General features: G+C 47.1%; 1 protein-coding gene across 1 annotated transcript in view; it reads left to right on the forward strand.

The window, feature by feature from the left end:
* The window catches only part of LOC132998494 (CD82 antigen-like), a 30,840-nt gene extending 10,248 nt beyond the window's left edge, over positions 1 to 20,592 (forward strand). The window contains exons 4-9 of the mRNA XM_061068174.1: positions 14,839 to 14,960; positions 15,325 to 15,399; positions 17,674 to 17,772; positions 18,317 to 18,490; positions 18,575 to 18,658; positions 19,452 to 20,592. Of these exons, the coding sequence (XP_060924157.1) occupies positions 14,839 to 14,960; positions 15,325 to 15,399; positions 17,674 to 17,772; positions 18,317 to 18,490; positions 18,575 to 18,658; positions 19,452 to 19,529 (632 nt within the window). The 3' untranslated portion in view covers positions 19,530 to 20,592. The remainder of the gene's footprint in view (positions 1 to 14,838; positions 14,961 to 15,324; positions 15,400 to 17,673; positions 17,773 to 18,316; positions 18,491 to 18,574; positions 18,659 to 19,451) is intronic.
* Positions 20,593 to 21,009: the final 417 nt, after the last annotated feature.

Here is a 21,009-nt window from a genome sequence, read left to right on the forward strand (position 1 = left end):
GTTCTCTCAGGAACTAAGAGACTTTAGTTTCTGTCTAAATGAAACTCTTAGAATAAGCGACTGGACAAAGTATAAAACTAGAGATGCACGTTTTAATTATTAGATGAGGTTTCTTTTTATTTCTTCAGAATTAGTTCATCCACACGGACACATTTTAATATGAAAGCATTGTTTTATTATTATTATTTTACAGTGAAACTACATTTGATGTTTTTTATAAAAATAACTGGATTTATTCATTTCAATGATTTTAACATTTCATTAAAGATGAACTTTAGTTTGTTAGAGAGAGAAAAAGAAAAGATGAAGAAGAGAAAGAGACGAGAAGCACGGAGAAACAGAAATATAGAGACAGACATTGAGCCAGTGTAATGGAGACGTGTGTGTGGTTGTGTGTGTGTGTGTGTGTGGTTGTGTGTTTACTGTGAACAGTGAGCGTCACTGAGGACACTTGTCCCTCGTCCTCTGCAGGTGTCCTCCCCTCAGACACTGGGCTCTTTCTGCTCCGTCCAGCATCAGCATTCATCACATCAGCCCAGTGCGCTCACTGCCTTACTCATCACCACACACACAGACACACACAGACACACACAGAGACACACACACACACAGACTCACACAGAGTCACACAGACACACACTCACAGAGATGCAGTCACACGGAGCATTAAAGTACAGTGCACAGTTTAGCTTTGTGTCTGAACGTGAACGAGACGTATTGAAGGAGGCGGCCTGTTGTGTGGCGGTCACATGACCTCAGCGTGTGATTGGACGAGCTGCAGCATGTGAGCGATGACATCAGCCTGAAGCTGTGACTCTGAAGCTGAGTCACAGACGAGAGTCGCACACTGAGCAGCACAGAGAGGGGAGGAGCCTCAGGAGAGACCTCCTCTGTCCGGTGGACCCGGAGCAGAACTACACCTGTTGTGTTGTGTTGTGTTGCGTTGTGTGTCTGTCCTCATCTTGTGTTTGTTTTCAACATGTTTGACCATGAAGAGAAAAACTCTAACGTGCTCTGATCGTCTGTGTTAATTTGATGAAGGAACTTAATATTAATATTCATGATTTATTCCAGTGGCTTCATCACAATAATCAAACTGTTGCAGTCATCAGCAGCTCAGATTGTCACAAGGTTTTGTGTTACACACATAAGTGTAAGTTGTGTTTGTGGTCTCTATTTGTAGAGATGTTGTGTTGATAAGAAGCTGAACTCTTCCTCTCCTCTTCCTCTCCTCTTCCTCTCCTCTTCCTCCCCTCTTCCTCTCCTCTTCCTGTCCTCTTCCTGTCCTCTCCTCTCCTCTCCTCTCCTCTTCCTCTTCCTCTCCTCTCCTCTTCCCCTCCTCTTCCTCTCCTCTTCCTCTCCTCTCCTCTCCTCTCCTCTCCTCTCCTCTCCTCTCCTCTCCTCTCCTCTCCTCTCCTCTCCTCTCCTCTCCTCTCCTCTCCTCTCCTCTCCTCTCCTCTCCTCTCCTCTCTCTCTTTCCGTTTCCGGTGTGAGTGAGTGGTGGTGGTGGACGCGTGGGTGGCGCGGAGAATTTGAACTGGGTTTGCCTGTTTACTGGGATTTCCTTGGTTTTTGTTTCTCATTTCCTATCTGCATGATAAGGTAAGCCTTTTCTTTATTATCGTTTTCAAGTGGCAACGACAGACCGCGGGTTTGTCGGGGGTCTCTGGAGGAATGGCGTCCACGGAGACGCCACCTCCGTCACTCCGGCAGGGAGTCAGAATAGTCCCGCCGGGGGACAACGTTAAGGTGGAGGAAGTCCTGCTGGCTGTTGGAGAACAGGTGGGACATGATAATGTAGTTTATGCCTCCAGAATGAGCAAAGCGGTGGTGGTATTTCTCAAGGAGGAACCACAGGTGCACCAGCTGATTGCCAGTGGAGTGTTTATCAGGGACGGCTTCGTGCAGGTGAACCCGCTGTCGGTTCCCGCAACTCGGATCACGGTATCCGGAGTTCCGCCTTTTATTTCAAATGAGATCTTAAGATCCGAGCTCAGCAGATTCGGTAAATTTTCTAGCGGGTTCAGAACGTTAAATCTCGGTTGCAAGGATCCCAAATTGAGACATGTACAGTCCCTGAGACGGCAGGCGTTTATGTTCCTGTCATCCACCACGAACTCTCTGGAGGTCTCCTTCAGAGTGAAGCACGGGGACGGGTTCTACATGGTGTACGCCAGCTCCGGGAGCTTTAAGTGCTTTGATTGCGGGGATGTGGGGCACAAGCGCTCCTCGTGTCCGCACCATCAGCGGGCCGGTGAAGCGGCAGGTGGCAGTGGCAGCGGCCCGGAGGCGGCTGCCGCTGCCACTGCTGAGGAGGCGGCGGATGCGGCGGCTGTCGCTGCCGTTGCCGCTGCCAAAGGGGCGGAGGATGCGGCGGCTGCCGCTGCCGCTGCCGAAGGGGCGGCAGGTGCGCATAGCACCGAAGCAGCGGCTACACCTGGCGGCTCGGGGGCCGCGGCGGCACCGAGCACCGAACCGGAAACTGAGCCGAGCGGCTCGGGGACCGGGGCGGCGGCCGGCGCTGAACCGGAAACAGCGCCCGGCGCCGCAGCGGAGGACGCTCCTCGCGCTGGAGTGTCAAAGCCCACTCGCGGCAGAGCCTTAAGTGGCGGTGATGCAGTGAGTGGGGGGGACGGTTCACAGCCTGAAGCAGAGAAGTCAGAGGGGCAGAGTCTGTCCAAGAAATTGCGTGTGTCTGAGGACCTAGAGAAATCCTCCCAGTCTGCAGCTGCAGAAATGCCACATGTTGAGGAGGCAGGTCCCTCAGGTGCCACAGATCACTGTGTGAACAACGATGAGGGACAGAGTCTGCCAGCCAGTCAGGCCCCAGGTGAAGAGATGGAGGAGGAGTCAGACCTAGAGAGTGTAGCATCTTTTGGGACCCCAGCTAGAGATATCTCCCTCTACACTTTGGAAGAAATAAACAACTTTCTTGACGTAACCTATGCGAGAGTAGCCAAAGTGGAAGAGTATTTTGATGATACAGAAAAATTTATTAGATCGGTGGCGTTTCTGAAAAGACAGTATGGGTTGGATCAGCTCGACGAGAAGAAACGTTTCCGTCTGAAAAAACACATGACAACCCTGAGGAAACAGGCTAAAGGAAAAACAACGAGACAGACGAGGAGCACTGTAAAATAATCATGCATCACTTGGTGTTTTCTTCTTCACTGATTTCTGTATTTTTCCTGTTTATTTTCTTTTCTGACTTTTCTATGAGGAAATTAAAAATAGGGTCACTTAACATTAACGGGGGAAGAGAAAGTAAAAAAAGAGCTGTTATAGCAGAGATCTCGGCTCAAAAACACATTGATGTGTTATTTTTGCAGGAAACACACACAACATCGAGTGATGAAGTAGACTGGGGTTTATGGTGGAGGGGTCCTCATGCCTTAAGCCATGGCTCCAACTTCATTGCAGGAGTAGCTGTAATGTTCACCAAAACAATAAATGCAACCATCTTATCCGTTACAGAATTAGTGAAGGGGCGGTTGTTATTAGTAAAAGCAGAAATAGAAAATACAGTGTTGGTTTTTGTGAATGTCTATGCCCCTAATCAAGGTGCAGAGAGAGTACGCTTTTTTAAGTTACTAGAAAACGAACTTAAAAACTATCAGCAGGATCAGCTAATTGTCGGAGGTGATTTCAATTGTACTCTAGATTTTACTAAGGACCGGACCAGTGAAGAACCTCACCCCCAGTCAGCGCAGACCCTTAACAGTCTTATTAAACAGCAAGATCTGGTTGACACCTGGAGGTTAAAGCATCCAACAGCCAGACAATATACATGGATGAGGGTCAGAGAAAACAGGGTGACGGCAGCCAGACTAGACATGTTGCTTATATCCCAAAACCTTCGAGCCAGACTAAGTGACAGCATCATTAGCCCGGTTGGTTTCTCAGACCATCATCTGGTTAGCATAGAGTTAGTAATTTCACCAGGGGAGAGGGTTAAATCTTACTGGTGTTTTAACAACAAACTGCTGCAAGACACTGCGTTCTGTAAAGCTTTTGAGCTGTTTTGGCGCCAGTGGAAAAATAAAAAAACAGATTACAGTTCTTTAAAGCTCTGGTGGGAGATAGGCAAGGCACAAATTCGTGTGTTTTGCCAACAGTACACCTCATACTCCACTGCCACAGCTAAAGCAGTCATTCAAGAACTGGAGGCTAGCATTATAAACATAGAGGAGGGCTTAGTTGCAGATTCCACCACAGGTCAAACACTACTGAAGGAAAAAAAGTTGAAATTGAGCTCATACCTGCAGGAGAGGGTTAAGGGAGCTCTCGTGAGGTCCCGGCTGCTTCATCTAACAGACATGGATGCACCAACTGCTTTCTTTTTCGATCTTGAAAGATCAGTTGCACAAAGAAGACAGCTCACCTGCATTAGACTCCCAGGGGGCGGAATAACCACCTGTCCAGGCGAGATGAGGAGCCAGGCGTCAGCTTTTTACATCGACCTGTTTGGTGAGGAAAGTTGCTGCATGGAGTCCCGTGAGGAGCTGCTGCAGGGACTACCCCAGCTTAGCCAAGAGGAGAAAACTGCCCTCGACTCTGAGCTAACTCTGCAGGAGCTGACAGAAGCGGTGAACCAGATGGCATCAGGACGAGCGCCAGGGATTGATGGTCTCTCCAATGATCTGCTAAGGAGATTCTGGAGCATCATTGGTCCGGACCTACATGGCGTCCTTTTGGAATGTTTGAGAACAGGTTCACTTCCTGTCTCTTGTCAGCGAGCAGTAATCTCCCTGCTGCCAAAGAAAGGAGATTTGGCCTTACTTAAAAACTGGAGGCCCGTTGCTCTCCTGTGCACAGACTACAAGGTACTTTCAAAAGCCTTAGCCAACAGACTAAAAAACATTTTGGAGATGATTGTCCGCAGAGACCAAACGTACTGTATACCAGATCGGACAATCATGGACAATATTTTTCTGATAAGAGATGTTATGGATGTATGTAAAAAATATGAGTTTGATTGTGGAATTGTTTCTTTGGATCAAGAGAAAGCTTTTGATAGGGTAGATCACTCTTATTTATTTGACACTTTAAGAGCTTTTGGTTTAGGTGATGGGTTTATTGCATGGCTCAGCCTATTATATAATGGTGCACAATGCATGATAAAGATGGGGACAGGGCTGACCAGACCAATCCAGGTACAGCGGGGGATAAGACAAGGCTGTCCAATCTCTGGGCAGTTATACAGTCTGGCCATAGAGCCTTTGCTTTGCAGGTTGAGGGGTAAGATCAGTGGCCTCTCGCTGCCTGGCTTCCCAGATCCCGAGTACTCCCTCATAGTCTCTGCATATGCAGATGATGTAAATGTGTTGGTCTCTAATCAACAAGATGTTTCTTCTTTACAAGAAGCACTGTCACTGTATTGTAAGGCTTCCTCTGCACGGGTGAACTGGGAAAAGAGCGAGGCTTTGTTGGTGGGACAGTGGAGAGGGCAAGCAATACCAAGTCTGCCTGGTGGTCTTGAGTGGGGGAAGGAGGGGTTAAGAGTTTTGGGTGTATTTTTGGGTAGCGATGTGTTTCTAACAAAAAACTGGGAGGGAGTGAAGGAGAAGGTGTGTGCTCGGTTGTCTAAGTGGAAATGGTTGCTACCCCAGCTGTCCTATAGGGGAAGAGCTTTGGTTGCCGGCAGTCTGGTTGCCTCGACTCTCTGGCACAGGCTTACGGCTCTGACGCCACCGAGAGGACTAATTGAGGAACTACAAAGAGCCATACTGGATTTCTTCTGGTCTGGCAAACACTGGGTTCGGGCAGCAGTCCTCTATCTGCCGGTGGTGGAAGGAGGACAGGGACTGGTGGACATCAAGTCCAAAATTGCCGCTTTTCGCCTTCGGGCAGCTCAAAGACTACTGTACAACTGTGGGCCGAGGTGGGTTGATGCGGCTAGTCTGCTGCTGAGGAGAGCTGGAAGATTGGGCTACGACAAACATCTCTTCCTTTTAAGAACGGAGGACATGGATCTCACCGGGCTGACCCCGTTCTACAAATCAATGTTAGATGCATGGCAGATTTTTCATGTCAGTAGAGAAAACAATGAAACACCTGGTTTGTGGCTGTTTGAGGAACCGCTGTTCTTCAATGACTTTATGAGGTCGGAAACACTGCAGTCTGCCAGCCTCAGAGACAACCTCAGACGAGCTGGATGCACCAAACTGGGCCATCTGATAAAGATGACAGCAACATCGGTGGATACCCTGAGAGCGAACAGCAATATCAACTCTACCAGACTGATAAACAAAGTGTTGGAGGAGGTCTGTGCCGCCCTGCCACAAACCATGAGAGTCTTTGCAAGCAACAATACTCTGTGTGACCAGTGGAGTGATGACTCGGAATACAGTTTCCCCTCCTTATTCATCAGCCCAGCTGTTGGGGAGTGGCAGGAGAGGCGTGGTCAGTTGTTGTCCTTCCCAACTCCTCACCTAGACAGCTTTCAGACTGTGGGAAAAAAGTCTGTCTACCAGACCTGTGTAAAGGTTCGTAATTTGCACTCTCTGGAAGAGATTAGAGAGTCGAGGTGGACTGGGCTATTGGAGCCAGAGGCTTCTCCGAAAGGCAGCTGGCGGGCCTTGTACAAGCTGCCCATTGAAAAACGGACAGCAGACCTCCAGTGGAGGTTAGTGCACGGGGCGATAGCTACAAACAGATACAGAGCGCACCTTGATCCGGAGCTGGGGGAGGGGTGTACGTTCTGCTCCCAAGCTGAAACACTGGAACATTTATTTGTTCAGTGTCCACGGCTGGAAGCACTTTTTAATGTGTTGAAAGGGTGGTTTCGGGGCCTGGGAGAGGTATTTTCTTTTGGTTTGTTCATTTATGGTCCGAAATATTCTGCAAAGGAAAAAGCTGTACACAACCTGGTAAACTTTGTCTCTGGTTCTGCAAAGCTAGCCATTTGGCTGACACGGAGGAACCAAGCACTGGACACTGGTAGCGTGCATCCGGCGCCAATGCTGGTTGGATTTCTGAAAGCCAGACTCAGAGTAGAACACGCCTACTACAAAATGATGGACAATTTGATGACATTTAGCCGCATATGGGCTGTTGCGGGGATTCTATGCACCCTTGGGGATGAAGGGGAACTGATTTTTAACCTGTAATTTGAGATACGACAGTTAGTATGGATGTGTGAGTGGGTATGTACATGTGTGTGTGTGTGTGTGTGTATATATCGAAAATAATCTATATGTAGTATTTATTAACCTTGTTTGGTTGCGGTGTACAGCTGGTGGCTGACGTAAGAAGTGTTTTTGTTCCTGGAAATAGAAAATAAATGGATTTTGAAAAACCAAAAAAACCTCTCCTCTCCTCTCCTCTCCTCTCCTCTCCTCTCCTCTCCTCTCCTCTTCCTCTCCTCTTCCTCTCCTCTTCTTCTCCTTCCTCTGCTTCCTCTCTTTCCTCTTCCTCTTCCTCTTCCTCTCTTCCTGTCCTCTTTCTCCCCCCTTCCTCTCCTCTCCTCTTCCTCTCCTCTTCCTCTTCCTCTCTTCCTGTCCTCTTTCTCCCCCCTTCCTCTCCTCTTCCTCCCCCCTTCCTCTCCTCTTCCTCCCCCCTTCCTCTCCTCTCCCTCTCCTCTACCTCTCCTCTTCCTCTCCTCTCCCTCTCCTCTTCCTCTTCCTCCCCTCTTCCTCTTCTCTTCCCCCCCTCTTCCTCTCCTCTCCTCTCCTCTTCCTCCCCCCTCTCCTCTCCTCTTCCCCCCCTCTTCCTCTCCTCTCCTCTTCCTCCCCTCTTCATCCCCCCTCTCCTCTCCTCTTCCTCTCCCTCTCCCTCTCCTCTCCTCTCCTCTTCCTCCCCCCTCTCCTCTCCTCTTCCTCTCCCTCTTCCTCTTCCTCTCCTCTTCCTCTCCTCTTCCTCTTCCTCTTCCTCTTCCTCCCCCCTTCCTCTCCTCCCCTCTTCCTCTCCTCTTCCTCTCCTCTCCTCTTCCTCTTCCTCTTCCTCTTCCTCTTCCTCTCCTCTTCCTCTTCCTCTTCCTCTTCCTCTTCCTCTTCCTCTTCCTCTCCTCTTCCTCTCCTCTCCTCTCCTCTTCCTCTCCTCTCCTCTCCTCTCCTCTCCTCTTCCTCCCCCCTTCCTCTCCTCTCCTCTCCTCTCCTCTTCCTCTCCTCTCCCTCTTCCTCTCGTTCCTCTTCCTCTCTTTCCTCTTCCTCCCCCCTTCCTCTTCCTCTCCTCTTCCTCTCCTCTTCCTCTCCTCTTCCTCTTCCTCCCCCCTTCCTCTCCTCCCCCCTTCCTCTTCCTCTCCTCTTCCTCCCCCTTCCTCTCCTCCCCTCTTCCTCTCCTCTTCCTCTCCTCGTCCTCTCCTCTCCTCTTCCTCCCCCTTCCTCTCCTCCCCTCTTCCTCTCCTCTCCTCTTCCTCTTCCTCTCCTCTTCCTCTCCTCTTCCTCCCCCTTCCTCTCCTCTCCTCTCCTCTTCCTCTCCTCTCCTCTCCTCTTCCTCTCCTCTTCCTCCCCCCTTCCTCCCCCCTTCCTCTCCTCCCCCCTTCCTCTTCCTCTTCCTCTTCCTCTCCTCTTCCTCTCCTCTTCCTCTCCTCTTCCTCTTCCTCTTCCTCTTCCTCTCCTCTTCCTCTCCTCTTCCTCTCCTCTTCCTCTTCCCCTTCCTCTCCTCTCCCTCTCCTCTCCTCTCCTCTCCTCTCCTCTCCTCTCCTCTCCTCTCCTCTCCTCTCCTCTCCTCTCCTCTCCTCTCCTCTCCTCCCCTCTTCCTCCCCCCTTCCTCTCCTCTCCCTCTCCTCTTCCTCCCCCCTTCCTCTCCTCTTCCTCCCCCCTTCCTCTTCCTCTCCTCTCCTCTCCTCTCCTCTCCTCTCCTCTCCTCTCCTCTCCTCTCCTCTCCTCTCCTCTCCTCTCCTCTCCTCTCCTCTCTTTCCGTTTCCGGTGTGAGTGAGTGGTGGTGGTGGAAGCGTGAGTGGCGCGGAGAATTTGAACTGGGTTTGCCTGTTTACTGGGATTTCCTTGGTTTTTGTTTCTCATTTCCTATCTGCATGATAAGGTAAGCCTTTTCTTTATTATCGTTTTCAAGTGGCAACGACAGACCGCGGGTTTGTCGGGGGTCTCTGGAGGAATGGCGTCCACGGAGACGCCACCTCCGTCACTCCGGCAGGGAGTCAGAATAGTCCCGCCGGGGGACAACGTTAAGGTGGAGGAAGTCCTGCTGGCTGTTGGAGAACAGGTGGGACATGATAATGTAGTTTATGCCTCCAGAATGAGCAAAGCGGTGGTGGTATTTCTCAAGGAGGAACCACAGGTGCACCAGCTGATTGCCAGTGGAGTGTTTATCAGGGACGGCTTCGTGCAGGTGAACCCGCTGTCGGTTCCCGCAACTCGGATCACGGTATCCGGAGTTCCGCCTTTTATTTCAAATGAGATCTTAAGATCCGAGCTCAGCAGATTCGGTAAATTTTCTAGCGGGTTCAGAACGTTAAATCTCGGTTGCAAGGATCCCAAATTGAGACATGTACAGTCCCTGAGACGGCAGGCGTTTATGTTCCTGTCATCCACCACGAACTCTCTGGAGGTCTCCTTCAGAGTGAAGCACGGGGACGGGTTCTACATGGTGTACGCCAGCTCCGGGAGCTTTAAGTGCTTTGATTGCGGGGATGTGGGGCACAAGCGCTCCTCGTGTCCGCACCACCAGCGGGCCGGTGAAGCGGCAGGTGGCAGTGGCAGCGGCCCGGAGGCGGCTGCCGCTGCCACTGCTGAGGAGGCGGCGGATGCGGCGGCTGCCGCTACCGTTGCCGCTGCCAAAGGGGCGGAGGATGCGGCGGCTGCCGCTGCCGCTGCCGAAGGGGCGGCAGGTGCGCATAGCACCGAAGCAGCGGCTGCACCTGGCGGCTCGGGGGCCGGGGCGGCACCGAGCACCGAACCGGAAACTGAGCCGAGCGGCTCGGGGACCGGGGCGGCGGCCGGCGCTGAACCGGAAACAGCGCCCGGCGCCGCAGCGGAGGACGCTCCTCGCGCTGGAGTGTCAAAGCCCACTCGCGGCAGAGCCTTAAGTGGCGGTGATGCAGTGAGTGGGGGGGACGGTTCACAGCCTGAAGCAGAGAAGTCAGAGGGGCAGAGTCTGTCCAAGAAATTGCGTGTGTCTGAGGACCTAGAGAAATCCTCCCAGTCTGCAGCTGCAGAAATGCCACATGTTGAGGAGGCAGGTCCCTCAGGTGCCACAGATCACTGTGTGAACAACGATGAGGGACAGAGTCTGCCAGCCAGTCAGGCCCCAGGTGAAGAGATGGAGGAGGAGTCAGACCTAGAGAGTGTAGCATCTTTTGGGACCCCAGCTAGAGATATCTCCCTCTACACTTTGGAAGAAATAAACAACTTTCTTGACGTAACATATGCGAGAGTAGCCAAAGTGGAAGAGTATTTTGATGATACAGAAAAATTTATTAGATCGGTGGCGTTTCTGAAAAGACAGTATGGGTTGGATCAGCTCGACGAGAAGAAACGTTTCCGTCTGAAAAAACACATGACAACCCTGAGGAAACAGGCTAAAGGAAAAACAACGAGACAGACGAGGAGCACTGTAAAATAATCATGCATCACTTGGTGTTTTCTTCTTCACTGATTTCTGTATTTTTCCTGTTTATTTTCTTTTCTGACTTTTCTATGAGGAAATTAAAAATAGGGTCACTTAACATTAACGGGGGAAGAGAAAGTAAAAAAAGAGCTGTTATAGCAGAGATCTCGGCTCAAAAACACATTGATGTGTTATTTTTGCAGGAAACACACACAACATCGAGTGATGAAGTAGACTGGGGTTTATGGTGGAGGGGTCCTCATGCCTTAAGCCATGGCTCCAACTTCATTGCAGGAGTAGCTGTAATGTTCACCAAAACAATAAATGCAACCATCTTATCCGTTACAGAATTAGTGAAGGGGCGGTTGTTATTAGTAAAAGCAGAAATAGAAAATACAGTGTTGGTTTTTGTGAACGTCTATGCCCCTAATCAAGGTGCAGAGAGAGTACGCTTTTTTAAGTTACTAGAAAACGAACTTAAAAACTATCAGCAGGATCAGCTAATTGTCGGAGGTGATTTCAATTGTACTCTAGATTTTACTAAGGACCGGACCAGTGAAGAACCTCACCCCCAGTCAGCGCAGACCCTTAACAGTCTTATTAAACAGCAAGATCTGGTTGACACCTGGAGGTTAAAGCATCCAATAGCCAGACAATATACATGGATGAGGGTCAGAGAAAGCAGGGTGACGGCAGCCAGACTAGACATGTTGCTTATATCCCAAAACCTTCGAGCCAGACTAAGTGACAGCATCATTAGCCCGGTTGGTTTCTCAGACCATCATCTGGTTAGCATAGAGTTAGTAATTTCACCAGGGGAGAGGGTTAAATCCTACTGGTGTTTTAACAACAAACTGCTGCAAGACACTGCGTTCTGTAAAGCTTTTGAGCTGTTTTGGCGCCAGTGGAAAAATAAAAAAACAGATTACAGTTCTTTAAAGCTCTGGTGGGAGATAGGCAAGGCACAAATTCGTGTGTTTTGCCAACAGTACACCTCATACTCCACTGCCACAGCTAAAGCAGTCATTCAAGAACTGGAGGATAGCATTATAAACATAGAGGAGGGCTTAGTTGCAGATTCCACCACAGGTCAAACACTACTGAAGGAAAAAAAGTTGAAATTGAGCTCATACCTGCAGGAAAGGGTTAAGGGAGCTCTCGTGAGGTCCCGGCTGCTTCATCTAACAGACATGGATGCACCAACTGCTTTCTTTTTCGATCTTGAAAGATCAGTTGCACAAAGAAGACAGCTCACCTGCATTAGACTCCCAGGGGGCGGAATAACCACCTGTCCAGGCGAGATGAGGAGCCAGGCGTCAGCTTTTTACACCGACCTGTTTGGTGAGGAAAGTTGCTGCATGGAGTCCCGTGAGGAGCTGCTGCAGGGACTACCCCAGCTTAGCCAAGAGGAGAAAACTGCCCTCGACTCTGAGCTAACTCTGCAGGAGCTGACAGAAGCGGTGAACCAGATGGCATCAGGACGAGCGCCAGGGATTGATGGTCTCTCCAATGATCTGCTAAGGAGATTCTGGAGCATCATTGGTCCGGACCTACATGGCGTCCTTTTGGAATGTTTGAGAACAGGTTCACTTCCTGTCTCTTGTCAGCGAGCAGTAATCTCCCTGCTGCCAAAGAAAGGAGATTTGGCCTTACTTAAAAACTGGAGGCCCGTTGCTCTCCTGTGCACAGACTACAAGGTACTTTCAAAAGCCTTAGCCAACAGACTAAAAAACATTTTGGAGATGATTGTCCACAGAGACCAAACGTACTGTATACCAGATCGGACAATCATGGACAATATTTTTCTGATTAGAGAGGTTATGGATGTATGTAAAAAATATGAGTTTGATTGTGGAATTGTTTCTTTGGATCAAGAGAAAGCTTTTGATAGGGTAGATCACTCTTATTTATTTGACACTTTAAGAGCTTTTGGTCTAGGTGATGGGTTTATTGCATGGCTCAGCCTATTATATAATGGTGCACAATGCATGATAAAGATGGGGACAGGGCTGACCAGACCAATCCAGGTACAGCGGGGGATAAGACAAGGCTGTCCAATCTCTGGGCAGTTATACAGTCTGGCCATAGAGCCTTTGCTTTGCAGGTTGAGGGGTAAGATCAGTGGCCTCTCGCTGCCTGGCTTCCCAGATCCCGAGTACTCCCTCATAGTCTCTGCATATGCAGATGATGTAAATGTGTTGGTCTCTAATCAACAAGATGTGTCCTCTTTACAAGAAGCACTGTCACTGTATTGTAAGGCTTCCTCTGCACGGGTGAACTGGGAAAAGAGCGAGGCTTTGTTGGTGGGACAGTGGAGCGGGCAAGCAATACCAAGTCTGCCTGGTGGTCTTGAGTGGGGGAAGGAGGGGTTAAGAGTTTTGGGTGTATTTTTGGGTAGCGATGTGTTTCTAACAAAAAACTGGGAGGGAGTGAAGGAGAAGGTGTGTGCTCGGTTGTCTAAGTGGAAATGGTTGCTACCCCAGCTGTCCTATAGGGGAAGAGCTTTGGTTGCCGGCAGTCTGGTTGCCTCGACTCTCTGGCACAGGCTTACGGCTCTGACGCCACCGAGAGGACTAATTGAGGAACTACAAAGAGCCATACTGGATTTCTTCTGGTCTGGCAAACACTGGGTTCGGGCAGCAGTCCTCTATCTGCCGGTGGTGGAAGGAGGACAGGGTCTGGTGGACATCAAGTCCAAAATTGCCGCTTTTCGCCTTCGGGCAGCTCAAAGACTACTGTACAACTGTGGGCCGAGGTGGGTTGATGCGGCACGTCTGCTGCTGAGGAGAGCTGGAAGATTGGGCTACGACAAACATCTCTTCCTTTTAAGAACGGAGGACATGGATCTCACCGGGCTGACCCCGTTTTACAAGTCAATGTTAGATGCATGGCAGATTTTTCATGTCAGTAGAGAAAACAATGAAACACCTGGTTTGTGGCTGTTTGAGGAACCGCTGTTCTTCAATGACTTTATGAGGTCGGAAACACTGCAGTCTGCCAGCCTCAGAGACAACCTCAGACGAGCTGGATGCACCAAACTGGGCCATCTGATAAAGATGACAGCAACATCGGTGGATACCCTGAGAGCGAACAGCAATATAAACTCTACCAGACTGATAAACAAAGTGTTGGAGGAGGTCTGTGCCGCTCTGCCACAAACCATGAGAGTCTTTGCAAGCAACAATACTCTGTGTGACCAGTGGAGTGATGACTCGGAATACAGTTTCCCCTCCTTATTCATCAGCCCAGCTGTTGGGGAGTGGCAGGAGAGGCGTGGTCAGTTGTTGTCCTTCCCAACTCCTCACCTAGACAGCTTTCAGTCTGTGGGAAAAAAGTCTGTCTACCAGACCTGTGTAAAGGTTCGTAATTTGCACTCTCTGGAAGAGATGAGAGAGTCGAGGTGGACTAGGCTATTGGAGCCAGAGGCTTCTCCGAAAGGCAGCTGGCGGTCCCTGTACAAGCTGCCCATTGAAAAACGGACAGCAGACCTCCAGTGGAGGGTAGTGCACGGGGCGATAGCTACAAACAGATACAGAGCGCACCTTGATCCGGAGCTGGGGGAGGGGTGTACGTTCTGCTCCCAAGCTGAAACACTGGAACATTTATTTGTTCAGTGTCCACGGCTGGAAGCACTTTTTAATGTGTTAAAAGGGTGGTTTCAGGGCCTGGGAGAGGTATTTTCTTTTGGTTTGTTCATTTATGGTCCGAAATATTCTGCAAAGGAAAAAGCTGTACACAACCTGGTAAACTTTGTCTCTGGTTCTGCAAAGCTAGCCATTTGGCTGACACGGAGGAACCAAGCACTGGACACTGGTAGCGTGCATCCGGCGCCAATGCTGGTTGGATTTCTGAAAGCCAGACTCAGAGTAGAACACGCCTACTACAAAATGATGGACAATTTGATGACATTTAGCCGCATATGGGCTGTTGCGGGGATTCTATGCACCCTTGGGGATGAAGGGGAACTGATTTTTAACCTGTAATTTGAGATACGACAGTTAGTATGGATGTGTGAGTGGGTATGTACATGTGTGTGTGTGTGTGTGTATATATCGAAAATAATCTATATGTAGTATTTATTAAACTTGTTTGGTTGCGGTGTACAGCTGGTGGCTGACGTAAGAAGTGTTTTTGTTCCTGGAAATAGAAAATAAATGGATTTTGAAAAACCAAAAAAAACCTCTCCTCTTCCTCTCCTCTTCCTCCCCCCTTCCTCTCCTCTCCTCTTCCTCTCCTCTTCCTCTTCCTCTTCCTCCCCCCTTCCTCTCCTCTTCCTCTCCTCTTCCTCTCCTCTTCCTCTCCTCTTCCTCTTCCTCCCCTCTTCCTCTGCAGACGACTCCCCAGCGGTGAAGGTGGCCTGTTACCTCCTGATCGGAGCCGGATCCTTCTCGCTGCTCATGGGCTTCCTCGGCTGCTTGGGCGCCGTTTACGAGATCCGCTGCCTGCTCGGCCTGGTGAGTGACTAGCGACACGGGTTCGATACCAGAGGTCAGAGGTCAGAGCGTCCACTCAGTGACCAGCGTCCGCACCTGAGGAACAACCAACGTCTGTATTATTAATGTTTATTATTGAGATCCGTCAGAACTGATGATATTCGTGGGGATTCATGGATGATTCTGAGTTTTCCGGCTCAGTCACACTCCAGGTGTTGTGGTTCCACTGGTCAGCAGGTGAAGATGGTTTCATCTGAGGGATTTTATATTAATGAAAGCTTTGTGTTTCATAATGAAGGAACATGTGAGTCACTGAGGTGTTCACACACACACACACACACCGCTGTACATGTTGTATTGATTCCAGATGTTTCCTCCTCCTCAGTACTTCACCTGCCTCCTGCTGATCCTTCTGGCTCAGATCGCCGCCGGCGCCCTCATCTACTTCCAGAAGGACGTGGTGAGTGACATCACTTCCTCTTTGTTAGTCCTCCATCTTGTCTCTGGACAGAACAACACCTGTCAGTCTCACCTGGAACATCTGGAATGTGGAAGTTTGCAGCTCCGAGCCCGCCCAGGATGTGTTGTAACACGCCGTGTTTGTGCGTGTGTGTGTGTGTGTGTGTGTGTGTGTGTGTGTGTGTGTGTGTGTGTGTGTGTGTGTGTGTCTGTGTGCGTGTGCGTGTGTCTGGATTGTGTGCGTGTGTGTGTGTTTAGAAACTTGACTCTTTTCTTCTTCTTGAGCTCTAATGACGAGGTGACGGTTGGTTCCTATGACTGAAGAGTTTTAATCGACAGCGTTGGGCTCAACATCGCCCCCTGGTGTTCATCCTCTGTTTTACTGACTTCAGATATTTGGATTTGCAGTAAATAAAAACCAATCAGATATTATCAATATGATTGTGACCAAAGAATTCAGGATCACAATATTATTATGATCTTTCTGTTTTATAAAACACAACACGTCCCAGGGTTGTGTTTTCAGACCATGATCAAACAAAGACAGATTTCCTCATGAATGTATCGAATTATTATTTGTGTTAATAGTATTAGATTATTATTAAAAGTAATAGTTTTGTGTATTTATCTCCTGCACAAGATAAAGCTTGTTTATACTTTTTACAAGCGCGAGAACATTTTTGCACATGAAGTTTAAATAATAATGAACAAACTAAACCATATTATGATCGTTAACATGATACGAATAAATACTATGATTAATACTGGGATGTGGTGACAGCCCTGATCCGAACATAGTTCTACTTTCTTTAACTGAAGGACATGCAGCTTCTGATATGTTTTCCATGTCTGGAGTTTGATTTATGAAAGAGAAGCCGAGCTGCTGTTGCAGTTTTGCTCAGTAAAGAAGGTTTATGGATGTAAAGAAGGTTTATGGACGTAAAGAAGGTTTATGGACGTAAAGAAGGTTTATGGATGTAAAGAAGGTTTATGGATGTAAAGAAGGTTTATGGACGTAAAGAAGGTTTATGGACGTAAAGAAGGTTTATGGATGTAAAGAAGGTTTATGGATGTAAAGAAGGTTTATGGACGTAAAGAAGGTTTATGGACGTAAAGAAGGTTTATGGACGTAAAGAAGGTTTATGGACGTAAAGAAGGTTTATGGACGTAAAGAAGGTTTATGGATGTAAAGAAGGTTTATGGATGTAAAGAAGGTTTATGAATGTAAAGAAGGTTTATGGACGTAAAGAAGGTTTATGGACGTAAAGAAGGTTTATGGACATAAAGAAGGTTTATGGACGTAAAGAAGGTTTATGGACGTAAAGAAGGTTTATGGACGTAAAGAAGGTTTATGGATGTAAAGAAGGTTTATGGACGGAAAGAAGGTTTATGGACGTAAAGAAGGTTTATGGACTTAAAGCGCCGGCGCTGCAGGAAATCCAACATGTGCTTCCTCACTCACTCGTCTCCAGTTTAAAGTCTTTGGTGCATCTGCAATGAATCAAGGTTTTGAAGGCAGATCTCAGATCAGCTGCAGGTCCGTGCACGAAGCTTCTTCATGGTGCATCAGAGGAATTCAGACTCTGTTCATCTGGACGTCGGCTGGAAGCTGCTGCAGCGACTCTGAGCCGCTCGCTGACAAACACGCTGAAGGAAACAAAGATATCAAATATATCTGGATTCTCAACATTCAGCTGCAAAGCAAAGATTTAACAACAGATCCAGAAACTGATTTTAACTTCACGTGGAATCACGACTCTGGTTCCACGTGTCCTGAAGACTCTTCTGTCTGAGGGTTGAATCCAGAGGACGGATGTGGAGTGTGAGGAGACACATTCAGATGCCTCTGTCCAAACTCTCTGCTTTCTCTACACATTAAACCAAATATTATTATTATTGTAAACATGAGTGAGCTTTTAGAGAGGACGTTTCTGTTCTTTATGCTAAGCTAACTATGCTAAGCTAGCCCAGCTGCCTCCTGCTGACAGGGGGATCATCTAACTTTTGAATCATCAGTCGTTTAAACCTGAAAACACCTCTCCTCCTCCACATGAAGCCATATTTGTGTTTTTTATGTTCATGAGTTGTGTGTTGGTCCACTTGAGACGCACAAATCTCCACAAAATAACAAGAACACACAACAAAAGACAACACCACAATGAACAGCCAATAAATGGGATGAATCATCAGAATCAGTTTGAGGCAGCGGGTTCAGTCAGGATCAGTTTTTCATTTGTTTGGTTTGTTTTAACGTTTCCACGTGTTTTTATTCCAGTTGAACGAGGAAATGTCCAAGATCGTCTCCAAGGTTCTGGACAACTACCCCGGGAACAACTCCAGCACGGAGCAGGCCTGGGACTTCATCCAGTCCAGCGTGAGTCCACCTCCTCTGTCCCGGATGATAGAAGTCCTTTTATTAACATGAAACTTTCTCCAATTCAAACGTTTGAGATTTGAGCTAAAACCAATAATTATTTGTTCCTTTCTTCTGGAGCAGCGAGCAACTTTATTCTGGTTTGTTTCAAGCTGCTGAGAATTTACTTCAGTTCACTTGTACTGGAAAAACATTTCAAGTGTTTTCACTCGTTACTGCAGAACTCGGAGTTCAGGAGTTTTTTGCAGTTTCCAGTCACAGACTTCAGTTTAATCATTTCTCTCTGATGTGTTTCTATATTCTCATATTGTTCAAGTTAGTTTTGTGCAAAATGAAATATTTAGATTTGAGTTTTAAGTGAAAAAAGTCAATAAACCGCTGCAGAAATGTTGCTGTTACTTTTTATTTCTTGAATTTAAAGAAACAGACTTTGTGGTTTTACTGTTTTTCTTGAACTTGAGGCCGAGTCCTTCAGCTTCTGTGGTCCTGAGCGCTGCTCCCTCAGAACCGGCTGCTCTCATGGTGTGTGTCTGTCTGTGTGTAGATGGAGTGCTGCGGCTGGAACGCTCATCTGGACTGGAACGGGAACCCGGTGATCGTCAACAGCTCCCAGCTGCTGTTCCCCTGCTCCTGCCAGAACATCTCGCTGGCAGCAGGGAACTTCTCCAGCAGCGGCTTCTGTGAGGCGCCGACGCCCGACTGGCCCGTCTACGCCGTGGTGAGCAGCGTCTTCTCTTCTTCTCTCATGTTCTCTCCTCCCTCGCTCGCTCCTCACTCGCTCCTCTGCTCCTGTCTCCATCAGGGCTGTGCTGCCAGCGTGGAGAGCTGGCTCCTCACCAACATCGGCGTAGTGCTGGGCATCTGCCTGGCGGTGGCGCTCATCGAGGTACGCTGACGTCATGAGTGTGTTTTCTGTCTCTGATGTTTTAATGAAGCCTTCTGAAAGCATGCAGCACCTCCTACTGGCAAGGGGCTGCAACTGCAAGGGAATAGAATTGACAAATACATTTAAAATAAAAACCAAGAACTTTGAGTTGTTTACAAAAGTAAAATGTGATGAAACTCACTTTAGACCTGAGAGGATTTAATGGTGGTAATAGTAAGTCAGATATTTCTTTAGTGTACAGCTTTGTGAAATGTTTCAAACCGGTATAAAGTGTTGTTAGATTAGATTTCTTTATTTATCCACACAACGGGGAAATTCACTTGTTACAGCAGAAAAGAGAAAAACAGAATTTAAATAACAGTGTCGAAGCACAATAAAAAAAGAAAGATCAAAATATATACACTACTAAACTACACACAATGAGAGTAAAAATATACAGAAAACAAAAACAAAAACAACCTGCAAAACAGACACTGTGCAAAAGCAGGTACTGGGGAGAAAGTGGAGTGATGTAAGTGTTATTGTAATGAAAACAAAAGTATTATAAGTAATATTGCAACAGTAGTGACCATGATACAGAAAAAATAATTAAAAAGTAAGTGACCATAATATAAATAATACTACAAGATAGTATAAAGGAAAATATAAATATTGCAATGTAACCATTATAAGTGACCATGATATAAATATAGATGTAAAGTGTTGAATATTATTGTGCATAGTAGTGATCTGAGTAAAAAGTGTAAGTTAGTGTTTGTTATAAAGTGTGTGACCTTTGACCTGTGTGTTGCAGTTGCTGGGGATGGTCTTGTCCATGTGTCTGTGCAGGAACGTTCACAGGGAGGATTACACCAAAGTGCCAAAGTTCTGAAGCTGCAACAAGAACGAGGCAGAAACAATAATGAGTTTTCCACCTGATATTCAGTGAGAGATTTTGTCTAAATGTAAAATAATGTGTTTTGGGATTTTTCTTCTTCCTCTTTCGAGGCACTTCCATCTTTTATTTTTGAAATTGTCGGTCCAGTTTCTTTGGAGCACTTTAGAGATTTAGAGGTTTTGAACTTTGGATTAGAGAGCGAAGCTGAAACGTTTGTGAAGTTTGTGATCGGAGGAACGAGAGGAGAACATGTCGGTCGAGGGAAGGTGGGTGAAAGGAGGAAGAGATATGAAATATGACGTTTCTCTTCATGCTCAGATCTTTTATTCTGTCAGTTCAGTTCAGTTTCCAGAAAACAAGAGAATTCACGTTTGTCAAGACAGAAACATTTTTTAGGGACGTCTGATTTGGACATCTGGAGAATCGACCTGTTCTTTTTTAAATACATGATTTGTGAAATGTTTTTAGTATTTTGTACATAATAATTTGTATTCATGATTTCTTTGTGGTTTTGATCCAGAAGAAGAAACAAACACCCCCCAGGCTTTTCTTTAGCAGCTGGTTTCTCCCTGAACGTTTTATGTTTAATCATTTTAATCATCAGGGTTGTTCTGAAATAATAGAAATAATGAGGTACTAAATACTGATACTTGTTTTCCAGAAGTATCGCTCTCAGTTTACAACCAGCAAAAGTACGATATTTATTTTGAAGTTACTGTAGATTTATGTTTGTGTATGAACCCCCATTTTTCTTCTTCACCACTTTTGAAGTCTGTGAAAAATTCAAATCTCTGCAACAATACGTTTCGGAGCGAATTGAACATTCTTAAAAACAAAATTAGCTCCATTTGAAGTAGAGTTTTAACATTCAGACGAGATGTTGTTTTTATTATAATGTTTTCTTTGTACAGTCTGTATGAAAAACGTCCCATTAACCTTTAACCTCTAAGACACAAAGGTTTGTAACTCGGGGGTTCGTGGGACTGCAGCTGGATTAGTACGTGTGCTCACTACATTTATTCTATTTCATTTTCACAATAAACTGATGTCAGAAGTCTGTTGTTTGTCTGATTTTAAATTTATGACTGTTTTAATATTTACATCCTGTTGACTGAAGGCTCAAATACAACATAGTAGGAAAAAGACAAAGTAAATAAATACATAAGAACGACGGAGTTCAAAAGCTTGTCAGATTAAAATCATACGTTTGCGATAAAAATAAAACATAGTTGTCATTATGTTTTAATAAATCAAGTCTGTAGTTCCAGCTATAACCACTGGAGGACAGTGTAGCTAGGGAAATATGTTTTGAGAAATAATAGTTTGATGAGGTAATGACAGCAGCTTCACATGACAGCTGAGACTGACTCCTGATTGGTTGAAGGCTACCACACAGATTCACAAGATGGCGCCCTTCGTAGTGGAGGAAGTGGAGATGTGTCGTCCATCTTGATTTTCAGTCTGGATCAAACTG

Source organism: Limanda limanda, chromosome 3 (genome assembly GCF_963576545.1).
Source record: "Limanda limanda chromosome 3, fLimLim1.1, whole genome shotgun sequence".
Classification (NCBI taxonomy): domain Eukaryota; kingdom Metazoa; phylum Chordata; class Actinopteri; order Pleuronectiformes; family Pleuronectidae; genus Limanda; species Limanda limanda.